Source organism: Peromyscus leucopus, chromosome 19 (assembly GCF_004664715.2).
Source record: "Peromyscus leucopus breed LL Stock chromosome 19, UCI_PerLeu_2.1, whole genome shotgun sequence".
NCBI classification, from domain to species: domain Eukaryota; kingdom Metazoa; phylum Chordata; class Mammalia; order Rodentia; family Cricetidae; genus Peromyscus; species Peromyscus leucopus.
Window position 1 is genome coordinate 83794147 of NC_051079.1, and position 16954 is coordinate 83811100.

The 16954-nt window shown below is 45.4% G+C and overlaps 1 protein-coding gene across 2 annotated transcripts in view; it reads left to right on the forward strand.

Moving 5' to 3' along the window:
* Adcy2 (adenylate cyclase 2) overlaps positions 1-16954 on the forward strand; it is a 373278-nt gene that overhangs the window by 343667 nt on the left and 12657 nt on the right. For both annotated transcript variants that reach the window (XM_028873686.1, XM_028873687.2), the window contains 2 exons: positions 5705-5851; positions 7907-8014. In XM_028873686.1, coding sequence (XP_028729519.1) covers positions 5705-5851; positions 7907-8014 — 255 coding nt within the window. The remainder of the gene's footprint in view (positions 1-5704; positions 5852-7906; positions 8015-16954) is intronic.

Below are 16954 nucleotides of genomic sequence, written 5' to 3' on the forward strand. Positions count from 1 at the left end.
CCCAGATGGAAGCGCCACAGCACAGGCCTGTCCCCACCTGAAGTGTCCGGGGCCAGGGCAGCAGTTCAGTCCCTTCCCTTTATCTGTCTTGTCTCTCTATTCCACGCAAGCATCCAAGCGTGGTTTCTTTCCTTCTTCAATAACATGGCTGTCTTTTGTGTCACTATGAGCGAAATGCTGGAGAACGAGTTCAAGGGAAGAAAGATTCATTTTGGTTCATGGTTCTGAAAGCGTCAGTCCATTGTAGTGCCCAAGAAGAAGGAAAGGGTAAAATGTGGAGCCAGAACACGCTGTAGGAGTCGCTCCCGATGACATGCTTCCTCCAGTGGCTGCAGTGGCCCTACCCGTCATCTTCACTGCCTTCCAGTAATACGAGAATGGTCCATCGAGGGATTAAATCATCTGCTAGGTCAGAGCCCTCATGGTCTGGTCATCTCTGAAAGCATCTTTTATAGACACAGCCCGAGGGGTGCTGGCCTGCTTTCCCGGGCATTTCTTAACGCAGCCAAGTTGACAGGCCAGCACTGTCTCGGCAGTAATCGAGAAGAGGAAGAGAAGAGAAGGGAAGGAGCCTGGAGCCGTGCAGCATGGCCTCACATCTCAGCCCCAATGTTGCCTACTTCTGCAGCCTTCTCATCTGGGTGCTTTCCACATCTAAGCCTTGGTCTTATCGTTTATAAAGGGAGAAAGGGTTGACTCGCTTTGCAGTTGTGCTGGGTAGATATGTCATGGGATACTTAGATGGTACTGTGTACAGGGAGGGCAGGCATTTCACAGAGTATCCCATGGGGTCCTTCATCCACCCACATAAGACCAAAAACAGGAAGCAGCTTCCCCTTGCCTCTGTGTCATGGTGTGTGGATGACAGTTGCATTTGGGGCAAGCACTGGTGCTTTGGACATCCTCCACTATGTAAGAATTTTCTGGAGAAAACATCCTGGTAAAATGGCATGGCTTGTCATCACCTACATCAACAAAGGTCCTTGCAGTTTGTCCTATTTAATCCCTACCCATTGCATCTGCAAAAAGCAGGAATTAACCTGCCCTCAGAAACTAGGACTCAAGAATTATTTAATCACTTTAGGAATTCCCTGGAACTTTTGTTTTAATGAAATCACTCGCTGTGCCTCTGCTCAGAGCCTGGCATGGAATGCATTGCTCTGAATCCAGCTTCACAGGCACACCCTTGCCCCTCCTCTGGTCATCCCACATACCTGCCCTATAGAAGCAGAGCTCATGATGGGCACCTAGGGGCAGGTCCTCTCCACTGTGCATGGCTGGGATGTTTCTTGGAAGCCCGTTATATGCACATCAGAGCTCACTCTCATCATTAGATGAGAAGACTGCATTGTTACCTAGCTGACCCTTTTCTGCAGAACCAGGTGAAGGGGGATTATCTGTAAATTTAGCCAGTCATCCCTTCGGGGAACCAAGTGTTGATCAACAGACATTCTGGGGATATACTTTATAAATGAGAGCCTTTCGAGTACTTCCAGCCCAATGCCCACAGCATTCCTTATCTATGAGAGCAATAGATAGGTTTGCACTGTACTTTCTCTGTACTAATTACATGAGCCCCTAACAAATTAGTCATTGCCTGACAGTTTAAGATCATGGTGATAAACAATCTACACACACGTCAGTAGAGTAATGGGCAAGACCAGAAGTCCTGGTAAAGTAGCTTAGATCAGGAAGAGATAATACCAACATAACTCCAGATACTTTCTAGAACACACCAAACTCCTTCCAGCCTGGTGAGATGCCCCAAGCATTCCTGAGTATAAGCAGCCTCCATCACAGTTATTTTTATGTTCTCCAATCCTCAGTCCCTTGGGGGAAGGATATATTTGGTTGGTTTATCTTTGTCCCTAACTGCTGAAACCTGGCCATTTCTCTACAGCGCGTGTATGAGTTCGTATGTGTGTGCATGTTTGTGTAACAGGGCATTAAAGTGACTCTTGGGTTGTGACACTACAGACATTAGCTCTTGTATTCCAAAGAAAGCACCAAAAAGTGGGCAGAGCCTTGGAAGGTTCTCCTTGAAGCCCAGTTTTAGGTTTTAGCCTGTATAGAAGTGACTAGGAAACTAGACACCAGAAGGGAGAGAACGTTGTGAAAATGAGACTCATTCTAGGGGGCATCGTGGGCCCCTCCCATCACCTATAGCCTAGTACTAACTGAGTTAGAGCTCTGAGTAGTCCTGGGAAAGTCCTGAAACTCAAGATAGAGATAATGAGTCCTGACATTCAAAAATGCCAAGAAGGTATGACTGGGTGTCCAGGTCCACGGGGCTGGGAGATTCGGACGATAACTAGACAGCCAGGATTTAGGAAAGTAAAGAGGCTAGATGTTTCTCGGGGACCAAGGATGAGCACTGACAAGGGCTTGTTCTAGACCCTGTTTCACAAAACTCCCTCGATAGATAAACAGACTCCACCAGAGAACCAGGAAGAATAGGCTGAGGGCACAAGACTAGGAGAATGATGGCAACCAGGTCCATGCATAGTGTTCACCACAGGAGACAGTAAATGTCCAGTGAAGGGCATGCAGGAAGGAGTCATCAATAAACCCTCAAAAACATCCACGGGAGAAAAGCCAGGTGCCACTGCCCAGGGAGGGTAATGCAGTGTCGGTGGGTAATGCAGCAAAGTTGACCTGGACACCAACCACCTGCTCTCCCCTGGCTCTCCATCCTGGGTGGTTTGGGAAAGAACATGGCTAGAAGACTAAGGCTTGTCAAAGAAGTACCAGGTAGAGTGAGTGAAGTCCTGCTGTATCCCCTTCCTCACCACACACAGTCAGCAGGTCCAGGGTTTGATTACTAATTGGACTGGGTATTTTAATTATTGATGAAAGGACTTTATATTACCCCGGCTGATAAGAAAACCCTTGGGATTTGTTTTTTGTTGAGCACAGGGGGAGAACTTGGTACATTTACAAATAAACAGGGGCAGTGGACACAGAGGTGATGTCTTGGTAATGACCCTTTCATTCTTCGCATTTGTTCAACAATGCCATCACATGTATGCATCTGAGTTTGGTGAGAGGTTGGTAGTTGTATGAGTCACTCATTCCCAGTGGAACCACAGAATCTTCTCAAGGGTTACCTGCATGTCTCCATCCAGTCCCCAGATCCTCTGGAGTATGCCCAAATTTAGGCTACCCACTGGTCAGAATGTGGTCTTCTCTGGCTCCATACTCAATCCCAAGGCTGAGGGCTGTCCATAAATTCAGATTATACTTTCAAGCCTGCAGGTTTCATCAGTGACAAAGAATCTGGAAAGCACTGGCGTTTCCTTGGTTTCAAGTACAATGGTCCCAGCTTACCCCGAACATTTCTCTAAAGATTCCAGATGACTACTTTTTCAGCGGAGAGGGTGAACAGTATGCGGTTCGTGGGGTCGACTAGCTTGTGTGGTCTGCCACAAATGCAGTGATTGGTCCTAACTCATCTGCCAAGCCAGCTGAAAGCCTCATTGGGTCCCTCAACTCTTCCGAGTCCCACTTCCTCCTGAGCTCAGCTGTCCATTGGAGTCACACAGCAGCACACCCCTGGAGCTTTCCAAAGTGATGTGGTTACTCAGAACCCATCCTTAAGGATGAAGCTCATTTGGTCATGAGGAGGCCCAGACACTCACCTTCTGAGAAGCCTCATGGCCTGTTTTCTTACGCATGCCTATCTGACAGCCACCACAAGAGATGACGGGAAGTCAAAACAATCATACGTTCCATCTAGTCCCACTCCCAAACATCTTCAAGACTCCAGGGGAAGAGAGAAGAATGAAGTCACAGGATCCACAGTGGCAGGTGCCTGACTGCAGAGAACATAGCCAGCCCGTAGTCGTCTGGCAGACTGTACATAAAGTATCACTTAAACCTTAATGAGGGTAGGCCCCAAGGTCAACCTGAGTTGATATTTCAGCTTTGGACAACTGATGCAATTGCTCTGTACCTCAGTTTCCTTACCTGTAGGAAGAAAGCAATAGCATCGGCTTCGTAAGATTGCAGTCATGTGTATCAATAAAGATACTGTGTTTGTAGACGAGTACATCCTATCATGAGATGGGCGCTCAGTGTGTGATGGCTGCTAGCCCACCTCTGCTTCATTCCCAGGGTCACTGACTGCTGCCAATGTCAGCAGAGGGTGCAATGTACATAAAATGGTTCCTAGTGTTGCTGAATGTATCCTCAGCCTTAAGCAGAGAATCCGTGCATCTTTTATGACTTGTATTAAATGGTATTAATCAAAACGGGCTCCTTTCTGTTATCCCTTCCCTGGTGCCCTGACTCCCAAGCAGTAGCGAGCGTTACTGGAACCTGGCCTTGGCAGTCTCCTATTGTCTACAAAGGATATGAAGTTTAGTTCAGAAAACAGCTCTGCAAAGAGATCCGCACCGCACGCCAACTCAACCACACTGAGTGAAGACAAGAAAGAGATCCTTGATGCTATTGTTCTTACAGCATTCACAGATTTGAAGACAGCGGCTGAATGCACTACAAAATGAAAGGTCCTGGGAATAGGATCTTGGCATGAATCTGATTTTCCTTGAAGCTGTTGTGACCTTCCTTTGTGTTGCCGTGCCCTGGAGTGTGTATGATGAGGCTACTCTGGATACAAAATAGTCCCTGTGAGAGGTACCTAAACCTGGAGTTACAGTGCGATTCAAGTGTGCACCCTGCCGGAGGATTGGCCTAGCTGCTGTGGGAGCAGAGCTCACTGGCATCGTTCACGGAGAGTGGCACTCTCTCCCCCGACTCAGGCACAAGGGCAGCACCAGCCACCCGAGTGCTGTTCCCACTCAGAGGCTGTCTATCTGGTTTAACTGGACGCTCCTCACACGTCCTGGCCAAGTGAGCCTTTCCCGTGCTGTACCTGTAAACCCCGTGGTACCAGCTGTTCGGCCTGTGCTGCAGACAGGTTCTCCACACTTGGGAGGAACCCACCCAGAGCCCTTCCTTTCTGAAACCATTGGACGGGAAGGTATCACTCTGCAATGGGGAACGATGGAAAGGACTTGAAACTGTCCATCGGGATGCTGCAGCTTTACTGTCATTATACAAAGGACTGGACTCTCTCTCTGCTTGAAGTGAAAAGATATTTCAGCTAGATGCATCTGGGATCTCATACCATGGGAATAAGTGGCCTGAGGGGCTTCATTCTTTCTGGTGCAATTGAAGGAATCACTTGAATAGTTTTATCTTCTTTGCAGGACCCAATAAAAAGGAAAAAAACAGACTTACATCCAAAGGATGAGGCCATAACACACTATTTTAATACAGTATTGTTCTTTGAGGAATGGACCTTACTTTCCTTCAGTTGGCTGAAGGGCGTGTTGTCCTAACTCAGCCTCTGGTAGATTACATCGGTCTGAAGTAGAAAGGACAGGTTTCACTCAAGGACTCCTACTAATAGCTGGTGGCCAATGGAACGTGTGTCTGTCTCAATGGCAGCTGTGGAAGGGCCAGAACTTGGGTTACTGAAGGTCAATATGGCATGTGTACCAATAGCATCTTTCAGGAAGGATGGAGAGGGTTCCATGAAAGCAGATGGATAGCCTTGAGTGGAAGCAGCCTCGTGTTGCTGGTGCTGCCTGTGTGTCTGGCAAGGAGAGGGTCCCGCTCCTCATGAACACCGCCATCTCCACATCTGAAGGGCCGTTGGGTGGGAAGGCCAGGGAATGCTCACAGACTGTCCTTCTTTCAGGAGCTGTACCACCAGTCCTACGACTGTGTGTGTGTCATGTTCGCCTCCATCCCAGACTTCAAGGAATTCTACACAGAATCAGACGTGAACAAGGAAGGCCTGGAATGCCTTCGGCTCCTGAATGAGATCATTGCGGACTTTGATGATGTAAGTGCTGGGACTTACCTGAAGAACAGGGATGTCTCAGCCCGCAGTGGGCTTCCTAGACTGTTGAAATTAGTTCAGTACAGTGGCATGCCTTCAGACTTGCCCTTCCACTTAACTTGTTTTTTTTTTAACTTTCTTTCTTTTTTTTTTTTTTAGTTTCTCTTCCCTCCTCTCCTCCCAGTCCTTCCCCACCCCACCCCCCTCTGTTCCCATCCCCAATCCACTCCTCCTCCATTTCTGTTTAGGAAAGGGCAGGTCTCCCATGAGTATCAACAAAACATGGCGTATCAAGTTGCAGTAAGACTAAGCACCTCCCATGTATTAAGGTTGGACAAGGTGACCCAGTATGAGGAGTAACTAACCTAGACTCATCGGATCTCACAGAGCCTGAACTGACAACTAGGGAGCCTCCATGGGACTGACCTAGGCTCTCTGCATAGATGTTAGTTACAGTCGTGTAGCTTGGTCTTCTTGTGGGACTCCAAACAGTGGGAACGAGGGCTGTCTCCAACTCTTTTACAGGCTTTTGGGATCACCTAACTCTTGGTAGTTTGAGCTCAGGTCATATTCTGTACCATGCTCACTGGATAATTTGGAGGAGAAAAAGATTTTATTGTAAAGCTAATGTAACTGCAAGGGACAGCTACTAAAATCTGCATCTAATTCATTAGTAAGACTTTCTAGAAGGACTTACCCTCCAGGAAAAATATTTACTGAGCCCTTTATATATTAAAATATAATCAATCTATTTATTACAGTAGATTATTGGCATCACTTCCTATTTCAAGGTTTCTGGCAGACACCAAATTGAGCTGTATATGAATGACATACTTTATTGTTGACAAAGCAATACATGTGTGGTTAATATATCATTTTCCAGAGGGGACATGGCATATATTTTAGGCTTAGAAATAGGTATCATTTTTCAACTTGTAATATTCTGTCTATTAGAGAATAATATGTCCTATTTTCTGGTAAGAAAGAAAAACCCACACCTGTGATTTCAAGGCCACTGCAGCTACACTATTCTTATCAATATTATACAAAATAGAAGACATTTATCTTCTGTGAGTGTGTGCTCATCCTGAATCACGAAGCTTTGAAATACATGAGGATATTGTATAGCATGATGGTTTCAGAGGTGTGCAGTTGCTCGTATCTTCTGGATCCTGTGTGTTTATCCTACCCCATCTCCACTGTGAGTTCCCTCTGGATGTCCATGGAGGAGTCATGACAATCAAAGACTCCTGCTCTTCTACCATGTGTATAGTGAAAGGCAGTGGCATGTTAGCTCCAGCTTGCCTGCAGCAAGATACAGGCTTCCCAGTGTTGACAAGTGAGTGACAGTAGCTATGTGGGTATGTGACACAAGGATTTTCTCACATACTTTAAGTTTTCTGTCATTAAGCCTGGAAGGATATTCTCTGAATAGCAGTGTACTAAGCAACAGCAAGAAAATGCCCCCGGTCCTTGGTGGATGCTGTTCATTTCAGCCTGCCCTCCTGATACAGGCCCTCCTGAGTCTCCTCCCATCACTAGGCTTCCCACAGTTTCTGTCTAGCTTCATCCTTCCTACCATATCAGAATGAGGTGAATGCAGAAGCCTGTAACTGGTACTGAGACAGAAATACTAGATTGGGGCTGATGGAAGGATGGGGTCTTTACTGGGGTCTTTATTCTCCTCACTCAAGTCCTCGGCTGTCAAAAACTTGCAGGCCCTGCAGGAAAGACCTTATACACTGAATCAGTGTTGTATTGGTGCCCTTTACATGTGGGGCTGGGGATTTATTTGCAGCCTGTTTCTTGCATCATAATTTATGCTGGTTCCTTCCCTAAGTTTAACAGGCAATCTGTGTGCATCACAAGCACATCATTGTGTTCCCTTCCCCTCCAAGGTGACCCGTTTATGAAATGCATAAAATGTCTGCTCCTAGCGTGCTCAGGTGGGAGGGTGACATGCCCTTTGTTGTGGCCTGGGATGCAAAAATGGCTCTGTAGAGCCCAGGATTCAGGTCCACGCCTGGCTGAGTAACGATGACTGTCATTGCTCTGCAGCTGCTTTCCAAACCTAAGTTCAGTGGTGTTGAAAAGATCAAGACCATCGGTAGCACATACATGGCAGCCACGGGTCTGAGTGCTGTACCCAGCCAGGAGCACGCCCAGGTAGGTACACACTTGTCAACTACCTAGTGATTCATGACTGTGTACAGGAGTCATCCAGTAACCAGAACAGCTAGGCAGGGACCCACAATTCTACTGTGTATACTACTCAAAGTTGACTGTTCATAGTCCCAGGAGAATAAAAAAAGGAGTTCTGGAGACTTCTTAGAGTTCTCTAAACTCTGATTATGAAGAAAATACGAAACAATGAATAGTTGATTGATACCAGATAAATAGACATGTTTAAGGCTGAGTCCTCCAAAGTCTCTTACTCTGCACGTTGTCCAGTTCTGGGTCTCTTTGTTAATTCTATCTACTACCAAAAGAAGCTTCTCTGATAAGGGTTAAGAAATTCTCAGCCTATGAGCAGAGCAGTATGTCATTAGGAGTCACTTTATTGCTATGTTCCCTTAGCAGAATAATAGTAATAAGTTTTCCCCTAGAGCTTTGAGTATTTTCAGTCAACCAAGAGTTGAGATTTCTCTCTTGCAGTGTTCTGTTTCTGTGTTAATGGAGGCATGTTTGTGTAACTTGTTGGTTACTAGAAGGGATCACTAAGGAAGATTCCCACCTTATCTGGAGAGTAGTCATCCTGAGAAGCACTCAGCATAGTTTTACACACAGATTGCTTCTTGGAGGCTGTTGCACAGAGGAACAGGACTCACCAGAACACAGTTTCCTGAAAGCAGGGGAATTCAGGGATATGAAGGGCTGAGTTCCTCGTTCCCAGTCCACCCCCACCTCCATTGGAAGAACTGAGAGACAACCTGGGCCCTGATCAAACAAATCTTCCAGAAGTATTCAGGAGGTCTGCTCCCATCCTAACATTCATGAGTAAAGAATGGGAAGAGGGGTTCTGACTTAAGAGGTATCCTCGGGTTTCTTTTTTTTTTTTTTTTCAGTAAATCTTTTTTTGTTTGTTTTTGTTTTTGTTTTTGTTTTTCGAGACAGGGTTTCTCTGTGTAGCTTCACGCCTTTCCTGGAACTCACTCTGTAGCCCAGGCTGGCCTTGAACTCACTGAGATCCTCCTGCCTCTGCCTCCTGAGTGCTGGGATTAAAGGTGTGTACCACCACCGCCCGGCATATCCTAGGATTTCTGTTGCTGTGATGAAATACCATGACTAAAAGTAACTTGAGGGAGGAAATGGCTTGTCTCATCTTAAAGTTTATAACCCTTCATCCAGGAACCGGGAGGCAGTAGCTGATGCGCAGACCAAAATGGAGTTCTGTTTACTTGCTTACTTCACCCACTTTCTTATACCATCCGGGACCACCTGCTCAGGGATGACACCATCCACAGTGGTCTGGATCTTCCCATATCAATCATCAATCAAGGAAATGCCCCCACATGCTTGTCTACAGGCCAATCTGATGGAGGCATCTTCTTAATTGAGAGTTCCTCTTCCCAGATGAAGAGTCACATTGACAAAACAAAACTAACCAGCTGTATTACTTTTCTGTTGCTGTGAATAGACACTTTCTTTTCTTATAAAAGAAAGCATTCAACTAGGAGCTTGCTTACAGCTTTAGAAGGTAAGTCCAGGACCATCATGGCAGAGAGCATGGCTACAAGCCAGCAGCCCTGGGGCTGGAGCAGGAGCTGAGAGCTTACATGTTGAAACAACAAGCATGAGGCAGAGAAAGAAACCAACTGGACTGGCATGGGCCTTTGAAACCTCAAAGCCTACACCCATGTGTACTCCATCAAGGCCTTATTCCTAATCCTCCTCAAACATTTCCAACTGGGGACCGTGCATTCAAACATGACTTGCAGGGGCTGTTCTCATTCAAACCACCACACTAGCATGAGAGATAACTCTCAAATTGTTCTGACTGGGTGGGTCCTGTGTCCTCCACTTCAGTTTATTTCTTTCAGAGAATTATTCTAATGGCTGTACTAATTGATCAATGGGGAAAAGAAGGAAGAGAAGCAGGAAAAGAAACTGAATAAATGCCTACCCTTGGACTCTCAGTGGTAACCTCCCAAGCCAGCTTACAGCCTGAGGCAAAAGAAACAGTGTTGCCCTGTGCATGGTCTTGTGAATTTTTAATAGTTTGTATCTTCCCACATAACAGTAATGTGTTGAAGTGAAAAATGTAAAGTAGGGGCTTTAAAATGTAGCATTGCTTAAATGTAAGTATGTCATTTATAACTAAAGCAGAACTCATTATTAAAGTTTTGACTTTCTGTTTTAATAGAAACAAACCGACTTTGTCAATGCCTTTAATGACCTGGAAAACCTTAGCTACTAAACGTAATGTGAAAATCCTCATGTGTGGACAGGCGTTCTTCCTTTGCCCCAGGCAATAAGATGCCCGGCATAGCGCTGTCAGAACCCATCTGTCTTGGTCCTCATGGCCTGACACAACTGAGCACCACAGATGGAGGCCAGAAATCAAAAAACGGAGGTTTTGGATATCTGATGAGGGCTGTCACAATCCAACGATTAAATGATAAACTCTCTGGAACATTCCACAGATAGAGAAACAGGCAAAGAGCAGCCACAGACCTGACCAGGATTGTAAAGAGAACAGTAGACATAGAGCAGGTTGCAGACCAGTATCAAAAAAACAGGCTTGTGGGCCTCCTGTCTGTCTGTCTGGAATTCTGTACAGCTGCCCCTAACGCTGCCTTACCCTCCACTCCTCTTCTGTTCTCGTCTGATGCTCCTCACCTGCTGTGTTCACATCTGAGTGTGAGCGCCATCAGGCATCTCTCTGCTCCTTGCTAGCCTCGGTCGCTCACTCTCTGCTCAGAGCCCTGTCCCTCTACCTTCATGAACTGTATCCCTAAACATGTCCTCTTGTACCTGATCTGGAGTCTGCCTTCTGAGCAGCACTGCAGTTTACCAGTTCATCGTGCACAGAAAACAGCTGGCCTTCTGCATCTGTCTCCTTGTGTATACACCGATCACCTTTCTTCGTAAGGCTCTTAGGAAGATGACATTTACTATTCAAAATATTTCATAGACTCCATGGTCTTCATGGGCAATAAAAGGGCTAATAATGGTAGTGCCGACTCTTTCCCATAATGATGCCACTGTCCTCTCTGGTAGAACTGAGATAAGAGCTCTTACAGCAAAAATGAAATATTATATGCCATCCTAGCCATACAGGAAGTTTCTACCCAATACCAGCCATTTGTGATTATAAATTTCAATCTCAGCAGGCCATACAAGGATGGCTTTCTGAAAAGCAGACTTTATTGCATTTTGTGAGGTAAAATATGGCATTCTTGGTAAATGTAAATACTAATGTTAGTTTTTTTCTTAAAAAAAATGAATGCTATGCTCTAAAATGTGCTTAATACTGTTTCTAAAGTTACAAACAAAATATATTTATGTGACCAAATATTTAGTTTTCACAGCCAAACATTCGATTTGCAAAATATGTAGACTTTTTCAAGAATTAATTGGATTTTCTTAAATCCAAAAAGAAGCAAAATTACCTAAATTATGGCCGTTTGGAATGTGGCTTTTATTTAAAATGGGCTTGGCATTGTCTATTTGCAGAACTACGTCCTTATCTACCCACCAATTACATGTAAAGAGGCCTGTCAGCACTCAGCCGGGCCAGGCTGTAGTACCAGCCTCTGCTCGGCTTTGTTTGTGTTTTTAAAATGGAATGACGAATTCTAATTTTAAGCACTAAGACAATGTGACTAGAAGATTGCATCACCTCTAAGAGCTGGTTGTAGTTTTTCAAGAGAAGCAGGCGGTTTGTCAAGAGAGCAAACACTACGAAGAACAGGCTTGAATTTCAGCCAGCTCCATCATTCCGTGACTCGTGCCCTGATGACCCAATGTCCCCTGACAGAGCCTCTCAGGGTGTTCAGATCGGGAGCTGGCTCATCTCCACGGCCCTTAGTTTTACCCTCGTGACCTCAGACTCCCCAAAGCCCATCCTTGCAAGCCATGTTGACTCCTTTCCCTGACTTCAACACCTCAACCTGCAGTAGCCAACTGGCAGTTCAGGGCTGATTTTCTTGACTTGCAGTGTTGCCCTTTTAGAGACCATTTCACTGAAGAGTGATCGTTCCCACCCATTGTCGTTTCCAATGACAGTGAACAGCAGGAGCAGAAGTACTTTGTTCTCCCGTGTGGCCCTCTGCTGCTCAGTACAGCCTCCCTTGCTCTGCCTCTGACTGGCTCTGCAGGCCCCACTTTATCCTTAGTCACTGACCCTCAGTATTATCACTGGTGGCAATTACTTGACCAATTTTAATCTCTTCCCCCGCCGATTCTACCAGGAACTTAAAGACAATGCACAAGGAAGAAAACTCATTTAATCTCATGCCTGTGACCTCCTGTTGTAATGAACGATGCCTCCAGCTTTGATTCGTAATTAGGAATAGCTCAACACTCCCTGCTCACATTTCCAGGTTGCAGACCACCGCTGTGGTCACATTGCACCCACAGTCAACAGCAGAGAGCAGTGAATTCATACCTGCATGCTAACATTCCTCGCGCTTTCTCCACTCTTGTACAGGGAATGACGCCCCCCACAGTGGACAGGTTTTCCTGATAACCAAGACAGTTCCCTTTAGGCCAGCCTAATCTGGACAACCCCCATGGAGACTCCCTTCCTGATTTTAGATTGTGTCAAGTTGACAGTTATAACTGACCATCACATTGTTTGTCCCAAGTATTTGTCGCCATGTTGGAAAGGTAACACTTCTACAGATCCCTCCTTGGTGTTGCTCTCCTCAGGTGAGGTGATGGGCTCCTCTCCACTATCACTAAGGAAACTAGACAAACCCTAACTAAACTCCAGGGATGCATGCTGAGTGTATCACCTATATCAGTGTGTATATCCTTTCGCTTCCTTTTTAAATTATTTTAATTAAAATATAACATGATTTCTCCCTTCCCTCTCCCTCTCCATTCCTCCCCATGTTATCCACTTACACCGTCTCAAATTTATGGCCATGTTTTTCTTTAATTATTACTGTTTTACACACACACACACACACACACACACACGCACACACACACATACACATAAATTTTTAAATATAACCTGCTGAGTCTGTTTAGTGTTGCTTGCATGCATATGATTTCAGAGCAGACCACTCATATTGGAGAACCAGTTAGGGTCCTCATCCTGCAGGGGACTAATTCCTCCTCTCAGAAGTCATCGGTTGCCTGTATTTCCTTGTTTAGGGGGAGGCCCCATGAGATTTCCCCTCCCACATTCACATGTCTTGGGTGATGTCATTGTTCAGGTCTCATTGAGGCAGCCATATTGTCGAGGTATCATGGTCAAAGCCTCCCTGTCATTTCTAGGAAGTACAACCTCCAAGTGGTTTCTTGGCCACAGTATTTCCTTCCCATCTTCTTCGATGGTCCCTGAGTCTTCCGTGCGGGCGTTGTGTGGTAGATGCATCCACTGGACTGGGCACCACAGGGTCAGCTCTTTTCTGTATTTTGATCAGTTGTGGTTTTCTGTGATGATCTCTACTACAAAGAGAAGTTCCTTTGATGAGAGGTGACAGCCATGCATAGCCATGGATATAAGGATGACTGTAATGCAGTTAGGAATTTTTCTGGTCTAGTGATGTTATGGTCATAAGTTGTCCCCTAAGATCCATGACATCACTAGCCATCGATAGTTGGCTGAGCTCTCAGTACGAGGCATGATTTCCAATCTGTCATGTGTCCAATTAGACAGCTGTTTCATCTTAACTGAAACCCTATGAGATGCTTAGGTTTTTGTCTTACTTTATAAGTGAGAAAAATCAAAGCTCAGAGAAGTTAAGTGACTCACCCAGAAATTACATATCCGGTGACTGGAGAACCTGGAGTTGAGTCTGCTTTGGTCTGACTCAGACGGTATTCACAGAGCATCTTCTGCAAAAGCTGGGGTAACAGCACACAACACTCTCTGCTTACTGGGGAGGTAGGTAGATGTCACTGCAGAACACTGAGAGGTAGGGTCAGACTTCCTGAGAATGCCAAGTAGAGAGCAATTCCTCCTTAGGTAACATCCTGAGTCCCTGCAAAACCAAGGAAGTTGGAATCCGATCACCAGAAGTCTCCAAACATAGAACATAGTTGCACAGCAAGTGACTGATGGGGAACGGGGAGGAAGGTCATTTTAAGTCACTTGCATATTTAAAATCTCAGTAGGCATGGCTTTTCAGTGTCCCTTGTCAGTGACGTTTCCAAAACATCCAGCTTAAAAGTATGTGCTCCAGAAACCAAATGTGTCTTCTCTGGGTAGCTAGGCATTGGGAAGCTACTTCAGTATCTGGAGGCATCTGACAGAAATTATTTCAGTCATAGGAGAAATGGCTGCTTCATCCTGCCATCAAGTATGTATCAAGGGCTCAGTTATCAAGAGCTTTCAAAAAGAATTGATTTCTTTCTCCAGACTACATACATTTTTTTCTAGGTTTCGATGAGCCCACATGAGCTGTTGATATTGGGTTTGAACCCTACTTCCAGACCTCAACTTGCCTTACTACTGGGGTCGCTTAAAACCTCCAGCTTTCCCCAATGCATAAGAATATATCAAGGGATGGATGTGGGGATGAAGGATGTGTCTGTACCTTGATTCAGGAGAACACAATCCATTTCTTAAAAAAAAAAAAAAAAAAAAAAAAAAAAAAAAAAAACAACCAAAACCTATGTCCTCCTCAGTAGACAATTTATTTTTACCACTGGAGATCTTGCTTGTGGAGTCCATGATGTGTTGTCCTGTTAAAAGGCAAAGTGTGCTCACCTCACAACACAAGCTTTGACCCCTAGTTCCTCGTGAACCATGGAGACAAAATGTATTAGCAATCTTTGCTACAAAATCTCACTGTACTTAAAAAATAGCATTGTGAGCTGGTGACGTAGTTCATTGGGTGAAAGTGCTTCTGCAAGCCTGGCCACATGGGTTCAATCCCCAGAATTTGTATAAACGTGGAAGGAAAGGACCAACTCCATTGAGTTCTCCACACATTCTCCTACATGCACATCATACACAGATGATGAGGAGGATGGAGGTGAGGATAATGAGGAGGAGGAGAAGGAGGAAGAAAAACACTACATTGTCACCAAGTTAACTGACAAGCTATTTCTTGGGTCTAATTGACACTGTGATTATTCATTCAGAATTGTTTATAAGGATTTAAGGTTGTTCTGGCTGGCTTTGTATCAACTTGGCACAGACAGGAGGGAACAATCGAGAAAATGCCTCCATAGGTTTTGGCTGTAAGACATTTCTTAACTAGTAACTAATGGGAGGAGGGCCCAGACCACTAAGGCTGGTGCCATTTCTGGGCTGGTGGTCCTGGGAGCTATGAGAAAGCATGCTGAACAAACCCATAAGTAGCACCTCTCCACGGTCTCTGCATCAGCTCCTGCCTCCAGGTTCCTGGCCTGGTTGAGTTTCTGTCCTGACTCCCTTCAATGATGAATGGTGATGTTGAAGTATAAGCCAAATAAAACCTTTCCTCCCCAATTTGCTATGGTCATGGTGTTTCATCACAGCAATAGTTACCCCGACTAAGACAATGGTGATAGTATTGTTTCATTTGTGTGTTTTTTCTGGAATAATTTTCAACTGAGGAACTAAAATCTTTCTTAATGGGAAACTTAAACCCTCTTGTCCATTCACATTTATAACATTGACTACGGTTATTCTCAACTTAGAATAATCCTCTCTCTGGCCCACCACCCCTTCCCCCAGGAGACATTTACCAATATCCAGAGACAGTTTTTTTGGTCATTTCAACTAGAGGTAGAGAATGCCATAAGCATCAGTGGGTGGAGGCAGCAATAGAAACAAACACTGTGTGGTGCCCAGGAAGCCCCAGAACAAGGGGTCCTTCAGCCCAGTCAACAGAGCCCAGGTGTTTATGATATTTTGTCTGTGTTCTGACAAAGCTTGCCTGAAGGTCAGAGGGCGGAGCCAGCCACTAGTTAACCATAGAGGCCAGGCAGTGGTGGCACACACCTTTAATCCCAGCACTAGGGAGGAGGAAGCAGGAAGATCAGGAGTTCAAGGCCATCCTGAGCTACACAAGATTGAACCAGTCTAAAAGAGAAACAAAGCCAGGCGGTGGTGGTGCAGGCCTTTAATCTCAGCACTAGGGAGGTGGAGACAGGAATATAAGGCTGGTTGAGACAGGCTTTCCCCACATATCCGGTCTGAGAATTTGTAGAGGTAAGAAGTCTCTGGTGGCTGCTGCTCTGCTTCTCTGATCTTTCTTTCACCCTGGGTATCTGACTCTGGGTTTTTGTTGATAAGACTAATCAGGATCATGCTTCACCCAGGTGAGAGCCTGCTTTACTGAGGCACCTCTCCATTTTTCCAAGTTGAACTGCTGTGCTGATTCGTCAAATGACCCTCTTGTCATGGTCCTCCCTCTGGTGGCTATGATGCTCATTTATGTTCCCTGTCTCTGTGTTCTCCCTCATTCCCCTAGAACCTCTGAGAGTCAGTTCATCTCTCTCATCCATGGAGAGATACCCAAGGCCATGTTATGTATGATACAGAGAGTGATCTGCCATAATGATGGTTTGGGTTTTTAAATAAGTAACTTTATTAAATAGACAACAAGAAAAAGTGAAAAATAGACATGACTTCTTATAAAGTGTTTCATAAAAAACTCAGGAGTGAGTGAAGGCAGGAGGCCCCGTGTTAGTCTGCATGGGCTCCTAACAGACACCACAGACTGGTGGCTGTGTGTCCTTGCTGCCTTATCTGGAGCTGGAAGTTCAAAATCAAGGTGTTGCTGAGGCTGCTTTCTCCTGAGGCTTCTGTCCTGGGCTTGTAGGTGGTGGCTTCTTCCTGAGTCGTCACATGGCTGCCCCTCTGTATGCCTCTGATGTCAATCTACTCTTACAGGCGTGTCCATTCTGTAGGTTAAGGCTCAATCTAGTAACCTTGCTGAATGGCTTGCTTAAAGGTTTATTTCCAAAGATAAGGAGTCACACTCTGAAGGACTGAGG